We start from the raw sequence: 25,461 nt of genomic DNA on the forward strand, positions 1-25,461 counted from the left end.
CGATGAGTTCCTCCATTTGGACCTTTGCATAAATGGTAGCGAGATAAAGATCTTGGGAGAGCGCAACCAATTACTATTTTTTGTTTCCTTATTCAAAAGCTTCGTATCTAATTTCACATTTCCCTGCGATTTAACTATTCGGGCAACCTTCTCGCTCTATTTGATTCTCAATTATAACATTTTTCTTGGGTCTTTGGTGATTTTTTGTTTCTCAGTCCTTCAATGCATGCAATCATCCAAGTTTGCGGGTCTAGAAATAGAACATGCTTAAATGATGGATCCTTTCGGAGTTTAAATACACCCCGGAGATCGATTTTGTCGAGACTTAGTAACATGACATCTCCAATAACTATTTACTGCATATCCGTATAACAAAATTCACTGTTAGATTAAAAGATAATATTATATAGATCATGTTTATAAAGTTTAACATCAATCAAAATTATTTGATATGTTATAGATAAAGATCAAAATTGAGGATTTTGTTGAAGTTTTGTAAGACGTCAGTTTTTATGCATCTCGTTGACATTAATCACTTTTTTTCATACAAATTAAATTGGTTTCGGCAAAGAGATAGACGGTGGAAGTTGTTGCAGTTGACAAATACAAGACCTCCATGACAGGTCCAATAGAGGTGAAGAGGTAGCAAGCATAAGTTTTACGAAATTGTTCCTCTGTTTTCACTCTTTTCACTATTTAATGGAAAATCAAAATTGCCATAAAGAAGTAGCACATAAAAAACAACTTGTATCTTCAGACAAATGGTAAATTTAACAACTTTTTCACTTTTAATTTTCAACGTGAAATACATTTTTGGAAACAGTGAAAACAAGATATTTTGGGTTTTGGCCAATTTATTTTTAGATGTTTTGGAGTGGGAGGTTATCAGGTCTGTTTATTTATTTTCTGGGTTGAACATGATGATGGATGAGTTTATGAGTTTTTTAGGTGGAAGATGATGATGAATGAGTTTACTCATTTGTTGTGTTTGGATGATGATTTTGTATGTGGTGAAGATGAATGTAATATTTATTTCTTTAATTATTAGTAGTTAGTATTTTTTTTTTAAATTTATAAATTGTGAAAACAAATAATTTTCATTAAATTTTTTTAGCCTTAAATACATTTTTTATCCTCTTATTTTAATATTTAGGTCTATTTTAAAAAAATATTGCCTTTAGTTTTGATCCTTCTATTTCATTTTAGTCCCTCTCCACTTTTGTAGATGTGGCATTTGAAAAGTCTGACATGAACGAGAATGGCACAAGAACAAGCAATTATAGGGCGATAATTCTCTAACTCATCCCACATTACATTAAGCTGAGTGAAATAGTTAGAGACATCGAAGGTACCTTGGCGAAATTTGTATAAGTCTTTCTGAATATCTGATAAGCGGAAACTATCGTTGTGAGATAAACGAATCTGCAAGTTCTTCCATACCCCAGTTGCACTATCGATCCACAACATTGATTTGGTAATTGACTCCGATATGGAACGATGAATCCAAGCTAGTACCATGGTGTTACATTGAATCCAATAAGCGTATAAAGGATCTGCAACAGGTGGCTTGGTGAGGGCTTCATCGATGAACTTCTCTTTTGATAAGTGTCAAAATGTAGTTATTTTGTGTATGTAAATAGTGGCACTTATCGAGACTTTTTGTTAATACTGTTTGAATATTTCCCCGTTTTTGTGTATATTTGTATCGTTTGTGTTTTGTTACGTTTTTCGTGTAAATATGTACCGTTTGATAGTTTTGTTGTCTTTTTGTAGGTATGTTTGCGTATTCGGAGTTTTGAAGAATAAATTGTCGAAGCCACGGCTGCGAACGCGTTTTAGAAGAAATAAAATTTTGCAGTTCTGTTGAGCGTGCTAAGCGCGCTATACCGTGCTTAGCGCGGTCTGGGAGCTTTTCATACCAAGTCTTGCAGTAGGTAGCGTGCTTAGCGCGGACCGTGCTTAGCACGCTTTTTGGTGCTTAGCGCGCTCATCAGCAAAGGCAGTTTGATCAATAAATGAGAGCATGCTTAGCGTGGTTTTGGCGCTTAGCGCGGTCTGTGATTTTTCAGTTTTCGTATTTATATTTCAAAACATATTTTTTAGGGTTTTTATCATCCATTTCCTCCTTGGAGTGGCTCTGATCCATTTTGGATAGTTTAGAGGCTTAGGAAACAACATTGGGTGCTACATCTTGTCGATTGGCTATGAATTTGTCTCGATTGCTTTGACACAGTGAAAATTTCTGGTTCATCTCTTTCTTCTCTATGTTCCATTCTAATGTTGGGTTTTGTATGTATATTTTTCCTCTCTTGTATGTACATTTGTTGATCTTGGGATCATTTATATATTCACTTTACAAATCATCATTGTTGTTGTTCTTGATCTTTTTGCTTAAATGCTCTGGATTTGTGTTGTTGTAGAAATAGACATCATAGATCTTGATTAGGAATGATAACTATTAATTTCTAAATTGTAGAATTAGATTTGGGGCTAATAATCGTAATGGGTATCGAGTTTAATGTCTCTGTGTTGTTTGTGTCGGTTGGGAAATCGCTGATGTGAATAGTACGGTTGAGCTTTCGTCAGTGTTGCAGAAAATGGACATTGATGTGGTGTCTCGAATGATGCCTGGTGATTTTGATGCGTATTGTGAGTGTTGAGCGATAGATCTTCAGATTTAAGTATTCGACGGGTAGAATGAAATGCAATTCCATAACTATTTCTCTTAGACTATTAAGATTGTTTATTTTCTTTTATTTACTTTTCCCGCATTTTACTTTCCGTAACCCAATCATGAAACTCAGAACACGAGAACATTGAACGGAAATTTTTCTCTACCAATCTCTGTGGACTACGATACGATATAACCTATATCACCCGGTAATAATGAACCTATTACTTTTTGCTTTCCGCTTTACTGCCACAACATCTTTGTTCTTGGAAATGAGAGCAATTTGCATCGATCGAGCCCAAGTGTGCTAGTTCTTGTCGTCGAGTATGGTTGAAACGAGAATGAGAGCTGAGTTTTCACTAGGATGTAGATAAAAGAGAATTATGGGATTGGTAGAAAAGTCAGGAAGCTATGGTACGCTATTGATTTACAAAGAAAGAAAGAATGAGCACGATTGTTGAATCAAAGAAAGAAGAAAGTAATGATAACGATGGGGCAGAACCAAAAAACGAATCTGGTATGAATAATCGGTGTGAAGTGGTATGAGTAGAAAGTCATGTTTCATACCCATATTCAACAAACTTTGACGCCTTCAATTATTAGTCTATCTCGTAAGATTATGTTCTTATTTGTTTCAGTTTTTTCTTAAAAATAATTTTTAAAATATTACATATATTTATTTAAAAAGATAGAATTTTTTTAAAAAGTTTGAAATTTAAAAATTAATTTATATATTTATTCTTAAAAAATTATTTTAAATATTTTATAATAACTTTTTTAGATGTTAAAATTTCAAAACATCACTTTAATTTAAAGCTAATCAATTTTTTTTTATAAAAATTATTTTAAAAATATATCTTTTAAAAAAAATTGACTTAGACTGTGCTCTAATTTTTACTTATATATTTATGTTATCGAATGTCAAAATTAATCTTTTAATTTATGAAACTTTTAATATTTAAAAAAAGATATAAAAGTATTATTAAAAATACAAAGCAATTTTTTTAAAGTTAAAACAAATGGGTCCTATTGATTAAAAACTAACATGATATTTTTAAAATATTATATTTGTTTTTCTAAACATTTAGATTTGATTTTATGGTTTTAAAAAAAGCTTGACGGTATCAAAACTTTTTTTTTCATTTTCTATTGATTTTAACTTTTCACAAAAATTTTATCTCTAAATATTTTTTGGCTATTGCTTTTATTTATTAATTTAAACTCAATTTTTACAACTACTTAAATTTACTTTTCATCTCTATTACAAAGGCATGATTCTAGTCTTCTTATTTCTAATTTGATAAATAAAAATAGTTTCAATTTTAAAATCCGAATCTACTACCAACTATGAAAAAAAAAGACAACTTTCTCCGATCCATATAAAATATTATATTTTTAATTTTATATGTTTGACTTTTAAACTAAGAATAAAAATAATCAAAGAACGAAATTTTCATATATTTCAAATTTTACAATTGCTGTATTTGGTTTCCCTAAACAACCCTTTCTAATCCAAATAACACTCCAGCGAGATTTTCAAACTTTATAATTTCGTTATCAATAAAATGAGTTTCTATCATTTTCCTAAATGTCTGACATGTCAACAAGCTATCAGATCCAGCTTGATGAGACTTTCCAACTACTCGACCTACTTTTAGAATAGCAGCTACTCGCTCCAAACCACCATGCAAAGAGTCGCAAAATTTTATCATGTGCTTCATATCAAATACTTTTTTTCCAAACAACACTTCTACGATATTTAAAAATTCCTCTAAATAATTTGGTAAATTCTTTCGAGTCAAGATCTTCACCAAATATCCAAAATCGTAAGCACTACTAAATGTGATCCAAACAATTGATTTATTGAAAACAAGTCCTGACGATAACATTAGATCAGCAAAATGCATTGAATTCACACCATAGCGAAAATTCCGATTGAAGTCAATCCCTTGACGGCGGAGCATATCAATGGAATCTTGATTACAAGGATCGTGATTTATGTCAAAATCACAAAAATTAAATTCCCAGATATAGCTATAAATGCTTCCAAAATCAGGAAGATTTCCCTCAAAGTCGGTAAGGGTGAGACCAACTTGTATGAGTTTCAAAGCATCAACATTAGCCTTCAAGTAATGGTAGTTGTCAGAGGATTGAAGATAATGACGATCGATTTTTGATGAATGAATTACACCCGGAAATTCAGTGTCCATTGAAACCACGGGATGTTGATAGATTGCTTGACGTATGAGATTGAATTCATACTCCAAATTATATGCCCAGACTTGACGGATAATAACTTCCTTCGCCTTCCTCATGTTAAGATTTGTGAATTCTTTGACCTCAAAAAATGATTTTGAAACTAAATTCAAACTAAGATTAAGAGACTGTAAACTCTGTCCAAATGAATACTAGATTTTTTTTGGTGTTATGAGATCAGAAGAGATTTGACTGTTTTATATTAAAAGTAAAGACTTAATATGGTAAAGATATTGCTTGCAAAGTGTAACAATATTTACTACTAATTAATGCGTTTGCTCTTTGGTGGCTTTGTGCTTTCAACTAACTAATCACTATTCAATGTATCCGGCGGATTTACCTCAACAATATATCAAATCTAGTTTAAGTGCGGATCATATCAAATTATCTACTGATATTATTTATTTAGATTAATTTTAAAAATATATAAATAATATTTTACCTATAGATATTAATTTTTATAAATTTACTTTAGAAAAAAAAATACTTATATATATATATATATATATATATATATATATATATATATATATATATATATATATATATATATATATATATATATATATATCTACTCTTAAGAAAAGATTTATTTCAAAAAAACATCACTTTTTATTTTTGTTTTTATTATAAATTGAATTAGTATTATTATTTTAATTACACTCCTTCATTAATAATATTATAATTTAGTTTGTATTATTTATTATAATTAATGAAAATACAGTAATAGTTAATAATATTAAATCAGTAAAATTCTAAAAAAAAGGGGAATATAACAATTAGAATGAGATAATATTTATTATATTTTTTTAATAAACAATTTATACCTAACAGGATTCGAACCTGAGACGTTGAGAGGAATACACTCTCGTGACCATAATATATATTAGATTATAATAAGGATATATTTCAAACTTTTTAGTTTAGATTGACAAAATCTTTTCATTACTTTGAAGCTAGTTGTTATGCTAATACTTTTAATTAATAATTATTATTTAGTCACATGCTACTACGAAGTTTCTCCTCTTAATATACATTTCTTTAATTCCTAAATTATATCCACTTCTATATGTACAAACTTGTTTGTGTCAAATATATTTACATATGACTTTACTTATCACTCCTAATTTATCAAAGTAATGACATAGAGGTTTATGGGAAAGTGCATAACTCTATTTTATGACTTTAACTTCTACCATGAAAAAATACATAACTCTATTTTAACTTTTTAGAAAATTAATTTGCTACTCAATCACTGATTAATTAGAAATTCAATTTGTGACTCACTGATTAATAAGAGATGCCCAATTCACTATCTATTAATGGGTCCATTTGAAGACATGAAGATTTTGAATTAGAGTTTGTGTTTTTTTAATGGAGTATGTGGTGATGATAAATGAGAATGCATGAGAAGAGATTAATATACAAAAAAAAGTTTTAATAAAAAACATCTCACGACACTCATTATCAGAAATACTCTGTTTTCTTTGTGGATTTCAGCTTAAAAATTTTTCTGCGGCTTTTCTTCTGTTTCGATTTCCCAATCTGCAGATAAACTCGCAGAAATCAAATATCCGCAGGAAAATCTGCAGCAAATTCATTTCAAAATTAAAAAAAAAGAAATTAATTAAATTTAATTGACAAATTGAGACTTTAATTTTCCTATATACAATAATTTAATATGAATACTATTGAATTTACAAAAATATGGCTCCCTTCTATTTGGTATATTTATTCTCCATATTAAAAGGTAAAGATATAAGAATAAATATAAAAGATCATTAAATCATGCTCACGAATTATTAAAGGTCCTAACTACACAAGCTGTAAGGATATGATACATAGAAGTTAAGGTCATAAGCTTCTAGGTACCTGTAAATGACAATCTTAATTCCAACTTTTATCAGTATTCCAACAACAGAAAGTGTTGGCATTTCCAAAGTTAAGCACATCATAGTCCAAAATACTGTTATCAGTACACAATAAAGATCACTCATTACATTTATTTAAAACCATAATATATAATCCATCTGTTATAGAGCTGTAAAGAAATGAAATGCAGTCATTGATAAATGATACCTCAGTACCCGCATAAATAATTAAGAAGATGATAAAACATGTCTGATAGTTTGCGGATTTTAAATAAAGATGGAATAAGATCATCAAGAAACAAATTCGGATCACCGGTGGCCAAGGACTCAAATAACGATGATAGGCTTTCCAGCATTAAATGGATTAGTCTTTGTAGCTGGAAATAAGAGTGAAATGTATTAGACTAAATGCTAAAGAAAAATGGTATTACAAGCATTAATTATTTTAATCATTAAGACAATTCAAAAGATCAACCACTTCAAATTGTAAGCATACAAAAGAAATGCAATAATGAGTCAAAGCAACAAAAAAATATCCCAGGATAACATAAATGGAAACTATATAGACTTTTTAACAATATCAAACTTGCTTATTAGAGTCAATTCCATTGATTACAACTTTCACATGGTTATAGATTTCCAATTCCAACCTTAAATCAGACTAAGTGTCAATAAGACATAAATCAACCCATAGCAACTAAAGTCGTCTCAACCCCTCTATGAATCTCCTTAATACTTTACAAGTTTGCAAGAGAAGGATCTGCCAAAAGGAGAGTATTATCAACATAATGAAGATGAGATACCTTCAAATCGAACAATCCAAATCTGAACCTTGAGTAAAGACCAATCAGCTCCTCAGCCTATAGCAATTAAACCGCTTCGAGACTCATCCACAATTAGTAAAAAGAAGGGAGATAGTGGAACCTCTTGTTTCAAGACCCTTTAGATGCTAATATCTTGAGTTGAGCAAAGTTACCATCGAACACATAAGATTTTATTCAAGACTTCAACTTCTCATTAAAGCCAAATTCGATAAGCATATAACCCAAAAAAGCTCCAACTAACAGAATCATATGCTTTCTCAAAATTCACCTTAATAATAAGACAAGATTTCTTAGATCTCCTGGCCAAGTCTACCACCTCATTGATAGCCACCACTCCATCAACCAATATTCTCCCTTTAAGAAAAGCTGATTGATTTGAGGAAATAATTTTCTCCATCACCGACCCAAGCCTAATGGCCAAATCTTTAGCCATCATCTTATACAAAGATCCCACCAAAGAAATCGGTTCAAAATCACCCAATTTAGTTGGAGATTTAACTTTGGAGGATCAAAGTCACAAATTAAGATGAAAAAGTACATCGTAGAGATGCAAAACAATAGAATTGATCAAACATGATCCTCAAATCATCTTTAACAATATTCCAGAACCTTTTCAAGAAGAAAAAAATTTAACTCATCCAGACCATGACTTTTGCTACCTTCACACTTTGAAACAACAATATCTAACTCCTAGAGGCTAAAAGGAGCTGTCAAAAAAAGGTTGTCATCATCCAAAAGAGATCAGAAGGCAACATCATCAATGTGAGGCCTATCAATATTCGGTTAATTAAAAACATCTGTCAAAAAAAGGTTGTCATCATCCAAAAGAGATCAGAAGGCAACATCATCAATGTGAGGCCTATCAATATTCGGTTAATTAAAAACATCTGATAAATTACTAAAAATCTCTTGGCTAATATCATACACTCCTTCAATCCAACCATATTCAACCTTAATGCCATGATATCATTCTATTATTTTCACAAAAGCATGAAAGTAGTCGGAGTTTATGTCACCTTCCCAAAACTGACCTTTGGAACAATTGAGAATCTTTAATTCTTAACAAGGACTACATATTCGTAAGTGCTCCAGATCTAGACTTTATCTCCTCAACATATAAGGTCCTAAAATCAACCAAAGCATCCACCACCTCTTTAAAATTGTCAATATGAGAGCAAAGATTATCAATCAACTGTTTATTCATGCTTTTAGAACCACTTTAAGAGATTTTAATTTCTTCAACACAACAAAATCTTTCCAGCCTTGGATATCAGTACCATTAGCAGCCCTACAATTTGGATGGAACCAAGTAAACTTCCTTCCTAAGATAGGTAAATTTATTAGCTCCATTTGAGAGATAAAATTTCAGAATTTTAGGTGTTCCACACCCAAAGGAACTAGAATAACTTTCATTCCAATCCTTTCTTTAAAAGAGCAAATAGAATCAAAATCACCCGAGACACGCCAAATGGCACCTCCAAATACCATTTTACGAGAGCACGACTTCACTTACATAACTCTTTTATCAGCAACGGAACACTTGGAATAAGCATTAACTACCAATTAAACACAATGTGCTAGTAGCATCACAACCTTAACAGACGCCTAAGGAACTAGAACTAGAAAAAGGAGAATATATATATATATATATATATATATATATATATATATATATATATATATATATATATATATATATATATATATATATATATATATATATATATATATATATATTTCAAACTACACCAGATTGAAAGAAGACCACCACTGCTCCGAACAGAAGGACAAAAGCTCCAATCACAACAAGAATTACTTTACAAGGAATGAATTGGAGAAGAATAGACCCCACTAAGTTTGGTCTTTTGGATTGCCACAAATATCCAAGATCTCACCTTACTTTTCTTGATACAAAACCCCCAACTTCTATTATTAAAAGAAAGAAAAAATTAACATCGACGTGAACCCCTTGTCGACCTGACATATTTCTAGCTTCTATCTTTTTTTCTAGGGCCTTTAACTTCCTAGTTCTAACTCATTACTCAACACAAAATTACACAAATCTTCTCTCTAAAACACATCAAAAACCCCATCTAAAGATGGCACCATAGTCACAAAATAAGGAGACAATGGAGAAGAAGTCCCTTCAAGACAAATTGATAAAGAAAAACCATGTGAACTCATGCCACTCTTTGATATAGGCATAGAAACACTATCCCGCGAACAAAAACCAATAGAAGATGAGTGGAAGAACACGATGTTACCTCATCTATATATAATAGGAAGTTAGCATGAGTCCGATACCCAAACTCCACAAGATGAACCAAAATCGACAAGGGCTAAAGTCTGATAATCGTCTGAAGGTCGTGAAGTAAAACAAGCTGGTGTATCTGCCGCTAGGTCTGACTCTAATAATAAAGAGCCCTCTGAGGTAAGGGAGCCAAATGGCACCCCAATAGTGAGAACAAACGAACCATATCCTTGGAGGATAACTATGTAATTTTAAAATCCTAAATCTGAACTACTCAATCAAGGGAGCCAAGTGGTTGATCAAAAATAGGAGGAAAACACATTTGATGAAAAGGGGTGCAATTAGCCATCTTAGGGAGCGCAATATCGAAAAAGAAACGAAGCCTTGAGCTATTTCCTGGCCCATTAAGCGAAACTTATAATGGTCCAAAGGGTGATCAGGCCTTCTATTCCCACCCCTCAAGCTAACACAATAACCACCACAAAAGCTAGAAGCCGAATTATAATGAGCATATTTGATTTGTTAAATTGATTAATTAGTTATCAAATCACATGTGACAATGCATAGGTAACTATGTAAGTTAAATTCTACTATATCACTTTATTTTCAGTTAGGAAAACATTCTTAAAAAAACATATGAATTAAGGAGACTGACACAAAGTTTTCCAGCAGTAAACAATTATCATAATTTCCAGATACTGATATCAGTTAACTTAATGAGTAATGGCACAAAGTTTCCAGCAGTAAACAATTATTAAACAATCAAAGAATAAATATTTTATATATTTCAATTTGGGTTACAATTATTATCTTGTATTCTCTTTCATTTAACTACAATCATTTCTAACCCAAATAGCACTCCAGCATGCTTTTGAGCCATGTTATTGATAAAACATGTATCCATCATTTTCTTAAATACATGCCATGTTAACAAACTATCAGATCCAGCTTGATGAGATTTTCCAACTGCCCGACCCACATTAAGAGTAGTAGCTACTCGCTCAAGACCACCATACAAAGCATTACAAAACTTCATCATGTGTTTCATATCATACACATTTTTTCCAAACAACACTTCTACCATAGTTAAAAAATCCTCCAAACTGTTTGGTAAATTCTTCCGGGTTAAGATCTTCACCAAATACCCGAAATCATAAGCACTGCTGAATGTAACCCAAACAATTGATTTGTGAAAAACAAGTATAGACGAGAACATTAGCTTAGCAAAACGCACCGAATCCACACCGTGACACAAATTGCGATCAAAGTCAATCCCTTGACGGCGGAGCATATTAATCGAATCTTGATTATAAAGATCATTATTGACGTCAAAATCGCAGAAATTAAATTCCCATATGTAGCTGTTATTGGTTCCGAAATTTGGAAGGTTTCCCTTAGCGTCGGAAAGGGTGAGACCAACTTGGATGAGTTTAAGCGCATCAACGTTGGCCTTCAAGTAACGGTAGTGTTCAGAGGGAGTAAGATAGCGACGGTCTATTTTGGGTAAATGAATTACGCCAGGAAATTCAGTGTCTAGTGAGATGAAAGAATATTGATGGATAACTTGACGGATGAGACTGAATTCATACTCTAAGTTGGATGCCCAGACTTCACGGATGATGATGGATTCTTCCTTCAACTTGTTCATATTGAATTTCAAACTAAGAACGAGAGACCGAAAGAAAGCTTTGGAAGTCAATACTTTGTGATGTTATGAGATGAGAAGAAATTGAGGTGTTTTATATTAAAAGGAAATACGGAGAAGATATTGCTTGGAAAGTGGGAACGTTATTTGTTTATTTAGAGAGTAATAGTCAGGAACGTTATTAATGTGTTTCTTACAAGTCAGTAGAATTTGCGTGTGTTTTTTTGGTGGCTATTGCATTCAACTAATCAGTATTCAGTGTAAAGTGCGGTGAATGTGAATGAGGAAGTCAAGTTCGGTGTTCTACGAAAGTTCAACGGGTCCACACACTTTGACGGCATCAACTATCGGTAAGGTTTGAATTTTATAATTGGCATAATAAATAAATAAAATAAGATTGTATTGATTCAGATGATAAATATTGGTATAATAATGATGTCACTAAAGACATTAATTGATTGGCATCAATAAAATTATCTGATTGTATATATGTTCAATAAAAGCAATTATTACAAACATGTTTTATTTTTTAATTCATTTTTTGAAATTGATTGATAAAATAAATTTTGAAATTTAAAAAACAATATTCTTTTAAACAGTTCGGTAATAAAAAGATTCTTCTCACATACTTCTTCTTTCTATTAGTTGTGGAGAGTCGATTGATACAAAAGACTTGTCAATTAGATAATTATCTAGGAGAATGTTAAATATGTCAACAATATTTATATGTTGAACAATACTTATATGTTGGAATAATTCACACAAAACTAAAACTTTTTTTAAAACCCGCACATAATATGTTCTATAAAACCAATTATTACAAACATGTTTTATTTTTTAATTCAATTTTTTGAAATTTAATGATAAAATAAAATTTGTAATTTAAAAACAATATTCTTTTAAATGGGTCCGTAATAAAACAAAACTCTTCTCACACCCTTCTTCTTTCTAAGAAGTTGTGGAAGGGTCAATTGATCAAAAGACTTGTCGATTGGATAATTAATTAGCTAGGAGAATATTAAATATGTCAACAATATTTATATATTGAACAATATTTATATGTTGAATAATTCACACAAAACTAAAACTTTTTTTTTTAAAACCACGCATAATGAAAATAAAACAATTTAGATGAGATTGATGGTGTAGTTGATATTATGGCTTGTGGTTTTAAAATTATTTTTATAGTGATATATATTTTTGTTTAAAAATAATTTAAAATTTATTTTAAAAAAATTAAACAAAAAAATTGATTTAAATTGTTATTTTTAAAATGTCACTGCCTACATTTTAAAATCACCATCATTTAAAGTTTTTGCACACAAATTTAATAGTGTTCATTGGTTCGGGCAAATCTAAATCAAATCGGAATCCAAACCAAACTATGGTGTTTGGGTCGAAGATTTTTTAGTTAAGGAAAAAATCGAATCAAATCATGAAACTCAATGTTAATGGGTTCGGGCAACAGATTTCCAAAATTCTACTCGTAAACCAGTGTACCCGAACCAACCATAATAATTCATAAAATTTATATCATCATTATCATGAAAAGTAGTATAAGATATTTAAATTCAAGAAGAAAAAAATGAAAAGTCATTGGTGACATTCACAAATGAAGAAAAAAAATTAAGAATTTTATATTATTATGAAAAATTAGTTGATGTAAATTAGATATTTTTTAAAAATATTTTTATACATTTGTTTCTAATGTATCCGATCAATACAACACAAACCAATCTGCTATTTTTTAGTTTTGTACAGTTTAGATTTTATCAGAAAAAAATATGAAAATCCATTACAAACCAATCCATACATTTTTTATTGGTTTGAGTATCAAATTCTCTCAAAATCAAAATCAAAATCAAACTGGTCCACGAACACCCCTACACAGATTAAGGAATGCAATAATATTGTTATATGATATTGCACTTTTACTAAATTAACTTATTAATGTGCTGAAAGTTATGTATAGAGTAATAATTCAAGGACATAATTGGAAAAATAACAATAATTTCTACATTAAAAAGTGAGAATGACATTCATTTTAAAACAATTTTTTCTCTAAAACGATAGTCATTGTGAAATAGAGGGAGTATTTTAGATTGGTGTTCCACCAAACATAAAGATGTATTAAGTTGTAGACTTTCTATTACTACATTCCCCTTCTGTGATCATGACCTAGAGTGTGTTATCATTATCCAATTCATGTCCTACAACCTTGGCTTTATTAGTTTCAAGTTACTTCTTGTTTGTATTGCATTCTCTTATATAATGATCGAACTTTTGACAATTGAAGCATTGCACCTTGCTCTTATCAAACTTTTTCTTCTCACCTCTAAAGTTGTCTTGACCATCATTTTTGCTGCAGTTGCTCTCACCCTTTTGAAAAGTCGAATTCTTTAAATTTTGAGACTTTCTTCCACCAAAATTCTAAAAAGTCCTTTTACTCTTCATGGACCATTTTCCTTTTGACTTCTTGTTCTTCTCATTAAATTGAGCTTGCGAAGCGATCTCCACCTTGCCTTGTCAGTATTTCTCTTCTCCATTATTTGCTCATGAGCCTCAAGAGAGCTTTGAAGCTCCTCTTTGATCAACGTTGCAAGATCCTTCAATTACTCAATCATCACTACAATGTTGTCAAATTTTGCCGTCAAAGAACGCTTGATTTTTGACACAACATTTTGCTCAGTAACATTTTCTCCATGTGACTTTATTGTGTTCATCATTCGAGTAATTTTCGTCACCTTCGCCTTGTCAGCCCCTGCATATGCCTTTTCCATGAATTCCCACGCTTGCTTAGACGATTCACAATCACCAAATTTCTCAAATTTGTCACCATGCACACATTGGTGGATTAAAAACATCGCTTTGTAATCTTTCTTCTTCTCTTCCCTATACGTTACTCGTTGTGCATCCATCACACCTTCCACAAGGAGATTTACCTCGTTCTTGATCACTTCAAGAACATATTTGTAGCCAGACAACACTTTCATTTGCTTACACCATTTTTTGTAATTTTCCGCGTCAAGGATTTGAAGGTTTGTATATAATTCATATTGCACACTAGGTGTTTGGTGGATCAAACTAGGCTCTTGATGCCAAATGTTAAAATATGGAATAACTAATTTTGTGAAAAATAAGGGTTTGAATGTGGTGAGAGAGAGAGAGAGGGGGTGAGAATGTATATTTTCATTAACATTGATGAGGATCCCTCCAAGAAATTTATACAAACATTACAAGTTGATTGGGACACAAATATCATCATCCAAATAACATAAAAACTGAATTCTCGGACCTGTAACTGGTTACAGTTGTTACAGAAATAAAATCAACTCAGTGATAACCGATTACGGTAACCAGTTATGGTAACTATTTACGGTATTCGGTTACACCGATGATCTCTTTATTGTTTTGCAGCCCATAAATAATTTTCACTCAATTGCAACCGAGCACACCTCGTCTTAACCAATTATAGCACTTGAGTTATCAATTTTCCCTCATCAAAATTTAGTCTTTTAAACTATAAAAAATAAATTTAAAAAATGTTGAATATTTTGAAAAACATTTTTATAAAAATATTTTTTAAAAATATAAAAAAATTATTTTTTAAAGTTAAAATAAACATACTCTTATTCTTTAACTTAGCCAATTGTAAGCCTAAATATCATATTAATAATTATTTTAAATATAAGTAAAATTAAACATTTTCATCAATTCATTATAAAATTCATAACATTCACATGTTATTTAAGAGTCAACAACTTTACTCATTGGAGCTTGATTTAATAATAGTGTAGACATTTTTTTCTTTGGTAGTTTTACTCATCTTTATATATTTTGTGTGATCTTTAATGTGTTTTTTTATCACGTGAGATGGTGTGGTATGGTGTGGTGTGGTGTGGGTGGATAGATGTGCCTCTGTTTTGTTAAATGAATTTAAATTGAATTTATGTTGTCATAATTTTTTTAAAATTTAAAAATATATTAATTAAAAATATTTATTTATCAATTTATATAAATTTATTCTTTTAAAAATTCTAATTCTAATATTTATTTATATTTTTCTTCTTCTCTTCCTCCAAAACTCTTCATTCTCTTCCACTAAAAAAAATTCTTAAAAGACTTAAGAAGTTAAAATATTTAAATTGATCCAACATATTGATGATAATAGTTGCCTACCTTAGTCCAAAATTTGACTAAGAACGTCCATTGTTATTTATGTGTAGGAGGTGGGTGTGCGTCTGTTTTGTTGGCTATCCCATTCAACTCATATTCAGCGTAAAGTGGGATGAATGGAAAATCAAGTGGCGTGTCCAAGGTCAATGGATCTACAAACTTTGACGCCTTCTATTATTTGGGACTGAAATTTGTTGAGGTCACGTAGTAAAGCTTCCCAGACGGTTCTTATTTATAAGTGACTTTTCTTAATTATAAAAAAAAATGTTGCTGGACCCACATTATATAAGAAGTGACCCCTAAATTTACAACCGTCAAAATGGGCTAGTTCATATGGGCCGGTCCGTCTGACCCCAAAAATTATAGATTTTGGGCCTTTAAATTAGAGCTCATATTTTTACGGATTTTTTAATCCAGCTCTAAAAAGTCCGCTCCTCATTAGGATTAGCCCATGTGGACAGTGGGTAGCCCATTAAGCCCGCATTGCTATAAATTTTAAAAAATTATACTAATTCTTATATTATGTTACTCCAAAATAACACATTAATTTTTCTCAATTCACTAAATTTTATCTCTATTATATTCAATCTTTCTCTTTTAAATATTATACATCAATATAATCAATACTATTTCCTTGTATTCTATTAGTTTCTCTTATGTTAAATATTTTTAGTATTATTTTATACAATTTAAACATGTATTATATATAAAAATACATTATAATATTTATAAAACGTAGTATATTATTTAAAAATGTATTATATTTAGAATAATATAATTTTTATTTTATTTATAGTCAATATTATGGATTTTTTATTTTAATTTTTTTATTAAAAAAGTCTATTTAGGGGCGGATAATTTGAAGCCCATTTAGGATCGGACTCGAATAGTAATTTTGAGGGCCATATTACAATAGATTTTTTTGGCCCAATCTTAAAAAGCCCAGCCTTTGAGGGTCGGCCATAAATGGGCCGAATAGCCCATTTTAACAACTCTACCTAAACTGGATTACACTGGTGGTGAAAAACCTAAAAAGATGATTTTAACTTTTTCTCTTTTAGGATCGTGTGATCAAGATCATACATTTTGTGATAAAGTGACTATGTAAATTCGTCAAAAAAAAATTGATTGCACGACATCTATTTTCCATTATTTGTCTGTTTTATAACAATATAGATTAGGTTTTAAAAAACTTGTTTCTATGCTTAGATTTTTGTTTAATATTTTTGTTCTTCTAAAAATATATACTGGATTTTATGCAATCAAATTTCTTTAGCAAAACATTTTCTTCTTTATTCATTTTAATTTTTATAATTTTTTATTGTTTATTATCTCTTTTATTTATTAAAAAAGACAAATTCGTTTTCCTAACTAAGGACCAAGAACATTTATTAAAAAAGACAAATTTATTTTCCTAACTACGGGACAATAACAAATTAATTGTCTGTCTCACTTTTTCAACCTAACTAAAAAAAATCAGCAATTTCTCATTATATTTTTATTTTTATACAGTGGAGTATACCTCTGAAAATCCCAAAATACACTAAGTTTATTTAGAGATAGATCTTTGAATGTATTAAATATTATTTTTTTATTTAAATTTAGTTCAGAGATGTATCTCCGAATAAACCCAAGATTAATTTATAGATACATCTTCAAAATCACATTTCGTCTTAGTAAATCAAAGAGTCACCACATTTCTTAAGAAAATAGTTCGGAGATGCATCTGCGAACTATTTAGGGAGTAAATTCGGAGATTCATCTTTGAATTCTTGTCTGCATGTTTCTTTTGCAAAAATAGTGTACTGAGATTGTATATTTTTCAATCAAAAATAATGTTAATTCGATTAACATTGACATTATTTGTTTCAAAGATTAATGAACACGAATATTAAAGAACATAGTAATGCGTTAATTAATCAAAAAGTCAATCATAGTACAAAAATTATTTTCAAAGTATAAAAAATATATAAGATACAATCAAATGCTTAATTTACTCAGTATCCCTAATCCTAACACTCTAGTTTCTCCTCTTCCTACAATAACCCAAATCATTTTGTTCCTTGGTAAGAATGAAACGTGCTAGGGCAACCACATCATCGCCATCTCTCGCAAACAATCCAGACTCCGTGCCCTCAAGTGTAATCCGCATATTATTCTGACAGACCGCCAACAAATCAATGGCATTGTCATTCATGGCCTGCTTATTCTCCAGGATCTCCTCATGAGCAGACCTAGGTGGACGTTAAGGAACGTATATGTCATGTAAGGGTATGACACATAATATAACCAAGTCATATAACCCTCAGCATAATGCTACTCAGATATGGCTTCCTGAATTTGATACTCCTTCGATACCAGACGACTCTCAAAATCCTCCAGAATGTCTTCCGAGTTCTACAAATAATACTCTTAGGAGCATCCTGGAAGGGAGACCTCTAAATGATTTGCACATACCCAAACAACCGTATGCACCGCTCTTCCAGATTCCTGCACATGATATTAGTCTCATATGCCAGCCATTCGGGATATAATGAAATATGGTCAAATAGAATTTTACCCCGGTGAGTACTGTATGGCATCCATACAACGTCACGCTGAGTCCAGTCAATATACACACGGAACGACACCACAACATTATTCTTTCTACGCATGAGATACAAGCAAGCATAGAGGTAATCCGCAGTATATGATGGGTCATACCCAAACACGTGTATGCAATGATAGTGGGCAAGGATCCATCCCTGAAAATGAATAAGAAAAAAATATTAGTAATAAGTGTGAAAAAAGTTGTTTTTAACTTAATAGTTGAATTGGAAATTAACGTAAGCAGGGTGCATGAGCCTGTCATTTGCTTTGTCGTCTAACGAGAACTCTTACTCAGCTTGGAATTCTAGTATACGAAGCATGAGGCCCCACAGTTCCACTCGTGGATGGCGTTTAAGTCGATGAAATACTTCAAGTATGGCACATCCACGTAGGTTGCACTTTTATCCACAAACATGGCATGCCAACTAAGAATAGGAAAAAAACACCTCAATGCACACTCCCTGTGGAAGCCAACATGTAGATCATCGGCCTCTGGGTTTTCGGCTATCTCCAAGTTGTCGTTATACAACTTCTCTAACCAATAATACTTGGCATGTGCACCTTTGGTGCTATTACACTAGCTCATGGCTGGCTCAGGGTGAGCTCCCAAATAAACCACATTCATTTCCCTACATCATCCCTGGTGATATTAGAATCATCAAGCATCTTTCCTCAGATGGGAAGGTGTAGGTGGAAAGCGACATCATCTAATGTAATAGTCATATCGCTAATAAGGAGGTGGAAAGATGATGTTTCACTATGCCATCTTTCAACAAATATCACCTGCATGCCATGCCTGATGGCGGAGTGCCCAAAAGCACAAAGACCTGCAAGATCAGAGGCCCGTAGTACATTAAGGAACCACTCTTCCTGAGGCTGAGAAAGCCTGTGAATCTTTCTGAAATGGCTAGCTGATTTTAAACACAACTGTTCCTATTTAAAATAAAATATAACAGTCTCAGTCGAATTGAATTTGGTTGAAATATAAAAATTTGAACCGTTGAGAAATATACCTCTTTGTCCCAGATATGCAGAGCCACATGATCTTAAAGTATATCAGTAACGGAGTGTGTGTGGACCCTCCTGAATAAGGGTCTGCAGGTGGGGCCTCTTGTGCAGGTGAGGCACAAGGATGTCTATAGCTTGCTCATGCTGACGAGCGCTCTCGCAGCGAGCAGACGCGGTTAGGGTGGGATGACTAAGTAGTTTCTATTGCTTTTTAGAATTGCTTGCTGATAGGTTTATCTGTTAGTAGTGATTTGTTGCATAAATGGTAGGTTTTTTTATAATCAGTATTTCAATTGGATATATTGTGAACTCATTAAAGATATTTGTGAATCTCTCAATATAAGCATAATTTCTTTTACGCTAAATATATTTCCACCACACAATTTTTGTCCTTTTGAAACTTTGATAAAACCTTTTTCAAATGACCAATCGTTAGTTGATCTAGTGGTGATTGATGCTAAACCGCAACTGCGATAAGGAGGGGACTGAAACCACTTGATGCCAGAACTGACCCCCGAATCAGACTAAACCGGTTGTAATAAAAAAAAATCTTTTACAAATGAATTTAATTCAAACTTTAAATTTGGGAGGTCTATTCATCCCCTCTCTAACCGTTCATAGTCCACTGTTCTCACTCAACAAGCTTCATCTCAAAACTTATTTTTACAAAAAGTTGATATTAATAAATCTTTTTTACATGAAAATTTAGATGAAAAGGTGTAATATGAAATGTCTACCTCGACTAAATGTTTGAAAAAACCTTGTGTGTGAATTAAACAGACAGCAGTCTAATAGAGAATGAAACCTAAGTTAACATCATCTTTATTTGCCTTAGGTTATACTCGGTCTAAATATGATTATTCTTTGATCATCAAGAAACATAATTCCTCTTTTACTATTATACTTGTATATGTTGATGATTTACTCCTTACAGAAAATAACCTGTTTGAAATTACTCACATCAAACATGTATTAGACAAACAATTTAGAATCAAAGATTTAAGAACACTTTAAAAAATTTCTTGAATTTGAGATAGCTAGATCAGCTCAAGAAATCTCATTATGCCAGAAAAAATATAGCTTGGATCTACTTCAAGATTATGGTCTATTGGTCGTCAAACCTGCTTCCACCCTTATGAATCCCAATCACAGTTTGCAATATAATCCTACAAAGATTCTCCCTAATCCATCCAATTGTTGATGTTTTCACTCCGCGCCTTCATCTTGATCCTTTTTCCTCTCCTGTTTCCAAACTTGGAGTGGTTGATATTCACTCTAATTTGAGGTGTATTATTTTCTGTTCATTAGTTAGAAAATTATAAGGGATATATGTTAAAGGATTCTTAAGAGTTTAATTCCAACTCTAATCAATAGTTCAGTTGGTTTCTGAGAATGGATCCACACCTGATATTCAATTGGATTATCAATGATTATAATTCTTTTCCATTTCAGTAATTTACTATTTTAATCATGAAAGAAATAGCATTTCACACTATCTCTTTACAAGAGATTTCATTATGTTGGACACTAAGAGTTAGGTAGTTCTTTTTTAATTCAATTGCGAATAATACACCTCCAATGTACCGCGGCAATTTACATAATGATCATATAAGTTTCCAAGTACAACCACTTTTCTATTCTGACTTCTACTTATTCACTCACAAAATCTACTTAGGCTACAAATGATCCAGTCTTGCGAAAAACATGAAAGCATTGAATTCACATCTTAGAATGCCTCCCCATCTTGTTGCGAGTCTCAGTCCCGGCTTCAGCATCCCTTGAACGCTGTTGTTGGAGTTTCTTTTTAACTCTATAAAGGATATTATGCACTTGTTCAAAGTGAGGATTTGTTGCAGCTCTTGTATCCTCAATCCACTGAACAACTTTCTTGTACGGTGATAATATTCGATTGCGATCTTTCTCATCCAAAACCTATGTTTATTTGCATTTGAATAAAAAAAATTCACAAGTTCCTAAAAAATCAATCATAGTACTAATCATCATTCAGTTTCGTACCTCAAGTTGTATGAGTTCACAAACCAGACTGAGATCTGCTATAGACGGTTGAAAGCCACCAAGAAGGAATCGTCCATCTCCATTTAGCCAAATTTTCTCTAGAATTGATAAAGAAGATAATAAAATTTTCTCTGCTTCAGAAGCTGCTTTTGGATTCAGTGGATGGCCAACTTCTGGAATGAAATAAATTACAAGATAAATAGCATAATTAAGTTACAACCTATGAAGTAACAATACGGCAACACCGATAATAATTTGAAAAAATTAAATAAATTAAACACAATCATAGGTGTCGGTGCTATATAGGTGACAAGTTGTATTGGATTGTATACCTGTATATTCAGGAGATAGTTGGTGGCGTTTGGAGGTGTCAATTTTGATCTCCTCAAAGTCGATGCCGTTCAACCTTTTTAAAATCCATTCTAGATCATAATGTTTGATCCATGGTGATAAAATCATAAATATAACATACTAATGATTGACGAGTTTGTTGAATTAATTACCTGCAGAATATCAGAACTGCTCGAGATGGTTGGGACATACGATCTGCATACACCTTCAGCTTCTTCTCCATCACACTGATCTCAACTTTCAACTCAACCGCTTCACCTCCAATTTCTTTTTTTGGTTGGGAGCTTTCATTTTATTTCAACTATTTTCTGTGCCTTAGCCCGTGACGTGACATCATATCACATTATATGATCTTATCATATGAAATGATATCTTCATCATCTTATGATATCATATTATATATATGAAAATTTCTTTAGCCACCTCCCTATGGGGGTCACCCCAGCGAAAATCCCAAAATACCCCTGCTTCGGAAATGAACTTCTGAAGCGCTTTTTTTTTTAAAAAAAAATTTCCATAATTCGGAAGTTCATCTCCGAAAACACCTCATGGGGGGTGTCTTCGGAGATGAACTTCCGAAAACACCTCATGGGGGGTGAATTCGGAAGTTCATTTCCGAATTATGCAGAAACTGTGTTTTTTTTATGTTTTATCTAAAACAGTCTCGCATTTTGAATTAAACGTAAACGGCAAATAAAATAAGCAATAGATAAACTGAAAATACTAATATGATAAATAAACAAAAAAAAATACTAATCCGATGAAAATAATATATACAATCCGAAAATAATAATAATACTGTGCGGAATATACAATCCGAAATCAAAAAATAAATAAACCCGACCACTACTGGGTATGCCTAACCCTCTCACCCTGGGCCCTCCTCTGCCGCCTGTACTCCGCCGCACGGCCCGCATCAGTGACGATCGCCTCCATCACGGCGACTGCATCTGGACCGCCCTGAAGAACGACACCCCGATCCAAGGCGTCCCGCCCAAGCATCTCTATCCGCTGGCAGATCAGCAGGAGATCAATGGCGTGGTCATCCTCGGCCTGCTGGTTCTCCAGGATCTCCTCATGTGCTGGCCTAGGAGCGTCGGGAACGTCGGGTCTCAGTAGAGGATGGGACACCCGGTAGAACCATGTGACGTACCCCTCCTCACTGTGCCAGTCCTGTGTGACCCGAGTGAGACGGTACTCCTGCGATACCACATGATGCTGCCAGTCCTCCCATATGGCAGTGAGCTGCACTCGGGTCACTGTGTCGGGAGCTGCCTCAAAGGGTGACCTGGGTATCCGCTGCACGAATCCGAACTGACGCATGCACCGCTCAGGGAGATACCGGACCATGATGCCGGTCCCGCATGCCAACCAGCCTGAATATAGAGCAATGCCGTCAAAGGGGACAATCTGAGCGTAGTCGACGAACGGCCTCCAGGTGACGTCGTCGTGCATCGTGCGGTCCAAGTACAGACCGTATGGTCCCACCGCATCGTTCCCCCTCTGGAGAGCGTATCTGGCGGCCCTGGGCATGGCGTCCACGTACGCAGGATCGATGTGAAAGCCGTGGATGCGGGAGAAGTAGGAGATGATCCAGCTCTGAAACAGAAACACGATAATGTATTAAAAATAAATACGAAACATAAATAAATAAATAAATACGATAATGTATTAAAATAAAACGTACCGTAAGCAGTGTGCAGGATCCGACCAACTGCCTCGTCCTCCAGTTGGAGGCCTCATTCATCTTCTGGTAGAGATATGCCAGAGTAGCTGCCCCCCAGTTCCACTGGTGAACGGTATCCAGGTCCATGAAGTAGCGGAGGTAGGTCACGTCGACGTACCTGGCACTCTTATCCACAAAGCATGCAGCGCCTACCACATGCATGTACCAACACCGGAGAGCGCAGCCGCGGTGATACTCTGTGAACAGCTCGTTACCCACACCCTCGGCCTCGGCAGCCGCGTCCAGGTGGTGCTCAAAATAAATGCTCAGTGTGGTGAACCGGACATGAGGCCCAGATGTCGTGACGCACTCAAAGTGAGCAACCTCGTGCTCCATGCCCAAGTAGAGCGTCATCCACTCAATGGCCTCCACCCTCTGGATCTTGGAGTGGGTCAACAGCGGCCCCCTAATCGGAAGGTGGAGAAGACACTGCACGTCATGCAAGGTGATCGTCATCTCCCCAACCGGCAAGTGGAAAGAGGACGTCTCCTTGTGCCAGCGCTCCACAAATGCCCCCTGCATGCCGGTGCTGATGGTGGTGTACCCCGTCATGCAGAGCCCGCTGAACCCTGAACCTCGCACATGGTCGTTAAACCACTCAGCTGCTGGTTTAAACAGACTGAAAATCTTGCGGGTGTGGTTCACCATTTTCAGCGGCTCTCTCTCCTGTTACAAAAAAAAACAAATAAGCGACATATATTAAATAAGCGACATATATTAAATAAGCGACAAATAAACGGTTAAATTATAAAAAATGGTGACAAATAAACAGTTAAATTAAAAAAAATACCTCTCCCTCCCAGATCCGCCGAGCGACGTGGTCGTGGTAGTGAATCAGCACGGAAGTGTCAAAGGGCCCTCCCGGATAGCCGTCCTCCTGCTCATCTTCCTCCCCGGCTGGAGGGTCAACATCTGGTACCCCCTCCGGCTCGTGGTAAGTCACTGCCGCCACCTCCTCCTCCTCCTCCTCCTCTCGCTGGCGGGAAGAAGATGCCCGAGCCAGCCGACTCCTAGATCCTGAACCAGATGTACCCTCTCCCACGTCCTCGGATACTCGCACACGGCTGTTAGAACAAGATTTGTTCTGATCAATTATCTTAGTTTTGATGATAACAATAATATGAATTTTGCTTAAGATAATATGGTACTCTAATCCAATGCAATTTCCTTTTCATGAAATATATAAAGAGTATGCATAATTCAGCGCTCAGAAGCTTTGTCTCAAGGGTTCAGCATGCAACATCAGAACATGGTCTGGCAAGACATCAGAAGATGGTCGAAGCAGAATCAGAACATGGGTCTATGGAAGCATCAGAAGAACATGAGATCAGAAGCACTGAAGTTCTGATGGTATCACGCTCAGAAGCACTTCAAGGTCAGAAGATCAGAAGATGCTTTGCACCAAGCTGTTTGACTCTGATGATATTCAAACGTTGTATTCACAAACATCAGATCAGAAGGAAGTACAAGTGGCAAGCTACGCTGACTGACAAAAGGAACGTTAAAAGCTATTATAGGCAACGTCAGTAGACACAGCGTGAACAAGGCTCGAGGTAGTTGACAAAAGCGTATAACATTAAATGCGATGCTGTACGGAACACGCAAAGCATTAAATGCACTCAACGGTCATCTTCTCCAACGCCTATAAATATGAAGTTCTGATGAGAAGCAAGGTTAACGATTCTGAACAAAAACAACTCCTATTAACTTGCTGAAACTCTGTTCTACTCAAAACTCAGAATCTTCATCTTCATCAAAGCTCACTACATTGCTGTTGTAATATATTAGTGAGATTAAGCTTAAACGTTAAGAGAAATATCACAGTTTGTGATTATAGCTTTTAAGAAGCAATTGTAATACTCTTAGAATTGATTACATTAAGTTGTAAGGAACTAGAGTGATCGTGTGGATCAGAATACTCTAGGAAGTCTTAGAGGTTATCTAAGCAGGTTGTAACTAGAGTGATCGTGTGGATCAGAATACTCTAGAAAGTCTTAGAGGGTATCTAAGCAGTTGTTCCTGGAGTGATCAGTGTGTGATCAGAAGACTCTGGAAGACTTAGTTGCTGACTAAGTGG

General features: G+C 33.7%; 3 protein-coding genes across 5 annotated transcripts; all 3 read right to left on the reverse strand.

The window, feature by feature from the left end:
• Nucleotides 1–4,105: 4,105 nt before the first annotated feature.
• LOC131603622 (probable CCR4-associated factor 1 homolog 11) lies at nt 4,106–7,044 on the reverse strand. 2 transcript variants are annotated; one of them, XM_058876013.1, is made up of 3 exons: nt 7,007–7,044; nt 6,800–6,893; nt 4,106–5,010 (listed from the first exon to the last, which is right to left on the reverse strand). In XM_058876013.1, exon 3 carries the CDS (start codon nt 4,984–4,986, stop codon nt 4,165–4,167), a length of 822 nt encoding a protein of 273 aa, XP_058731996.1. In that variant the 5' UTR covers nt 4,987–5,010; nt 6,800–6,893; nt 7,007–7,044; the 3' UTR covers nt 4,106–4,164. The 2 variants fall into 2 exon arrangements, with proteins under 2 accessions (XP_058731996.1, XP_058731995.1); XM_058876012.1 differs by lacking the exon at nt 7,007–7,044 and having other exon boundaries at nt 4,106–5,003; nt 6,800–6,891.
• Nucleotides 6,815–11,663, reverse strand: LOC131603621 (probable CCR4-associated factor 1 homolog 9). Its single transcript, XM_058876011.1, has 3 exons — nt 7,602–11,663; nt 7,007–7,175; nt 6,815–6,893 (listed from the first exon to the last, which is right to left on the reverse strand). The coding sequence occupies exon 1, from the start codon at nt 11,519–11,521 to the stop codon at nt 10,697–10,699; it is 825 nt and encodes a 274-aa protein (XP_058731994.1). The 5' UTR covers nt 11,522–11,663; the 3' UTR covers nt 6,815–6,893; nt 7,007–7,175; nt 7,602–10,696.
• Nucleotides 11,664–20,718: 9,055 nt separating this feature from the next.
• Nucleotides 20,719–22,005, reverse strand: LOC131603624 (glutathione S-transferase T1-like). 2 transcript variants are annotated; one of them, XM_058876016.1, is made up of 4 exons: nt 21,811–22,005; nt 21,640–21,713; nt 21,308–21,477; nt 20,719–21,223 (listed from the first exon to the last, which is right to left on the reverse strand). In XM_058876016.1, the coding sequence occupies exons 1-4, from the start codon at nt 21,879–21,881 to the stop codon at nt 21,011–21,013; spliced, it is 528 nt and encodes a 175-aa protein (XP_058731999.1). In that variant the 5' UTR covers nt 21,882–22,005; the 3' UTR covers nt 20,719–21,010. The 2 variants fall into 2 exon arrangements, with proteins under 2 accessions (XP_058731999.1, XP_058731998.1); XM_058876015.1 differs by having other exon boundaries at nt 21,308–21,480; nt 21,811–22,003.
• Between the last annotated feature and the right edge of the window lie 3,456 nt (nt 22,006–25,461).

The sequence above is a fragment of the Vicia villosa genome, linkage group LG5, assembly GCF_029867415.1.
Source record: "Vicia villosa cultivar HV-30 ecotype Madison, WI linkage group LG5, Vvil1.0, whole genome shotgun sequence".
Taxonomy (NCBI): Eukaryota; Viridiplantae; Streptophyta; class Magnoliopsida; order Fabales; family Fabaceae; genus Vicia; species Vicia villosa.

Coding starts and splice junctions, on each gene's coding strand:
- LOC131603622 (XM_058876013.1), bottom strand. CDS start 4,986: ATGAGGAAGGCGAAGGAAGTTATTATCCGTCAAGTCTGGGCATATAAT.
- LOC131603621 (XM_058876011.1), bottom strand. CDS start 11,521: ATGAACAAGTTGAAGGAAGAATCCATCATCATCCGTGAAGTCTGGGCA.
- LOC131603624 (XM_058876015.1), bottom strand. CDS start 21,881: ATGGAGAAGAAGCTGAAGGTGTATGCAGATCGTATGTCCCAACCATCT. Junction 21,714..21,810: donor GCAGTTCTGATATTCTGCAG/GTAATTAATTCA, acceptor GATTTTAAAAAG/GTTGAACGGCATCGACTTTG. Junction 21,481..21,639: donor ACTATCTCCTGAATATACAG/GTATACAATCCA, acceptor ATTTCATTCCAG/AAGTTGGCCATCCACTGAAT.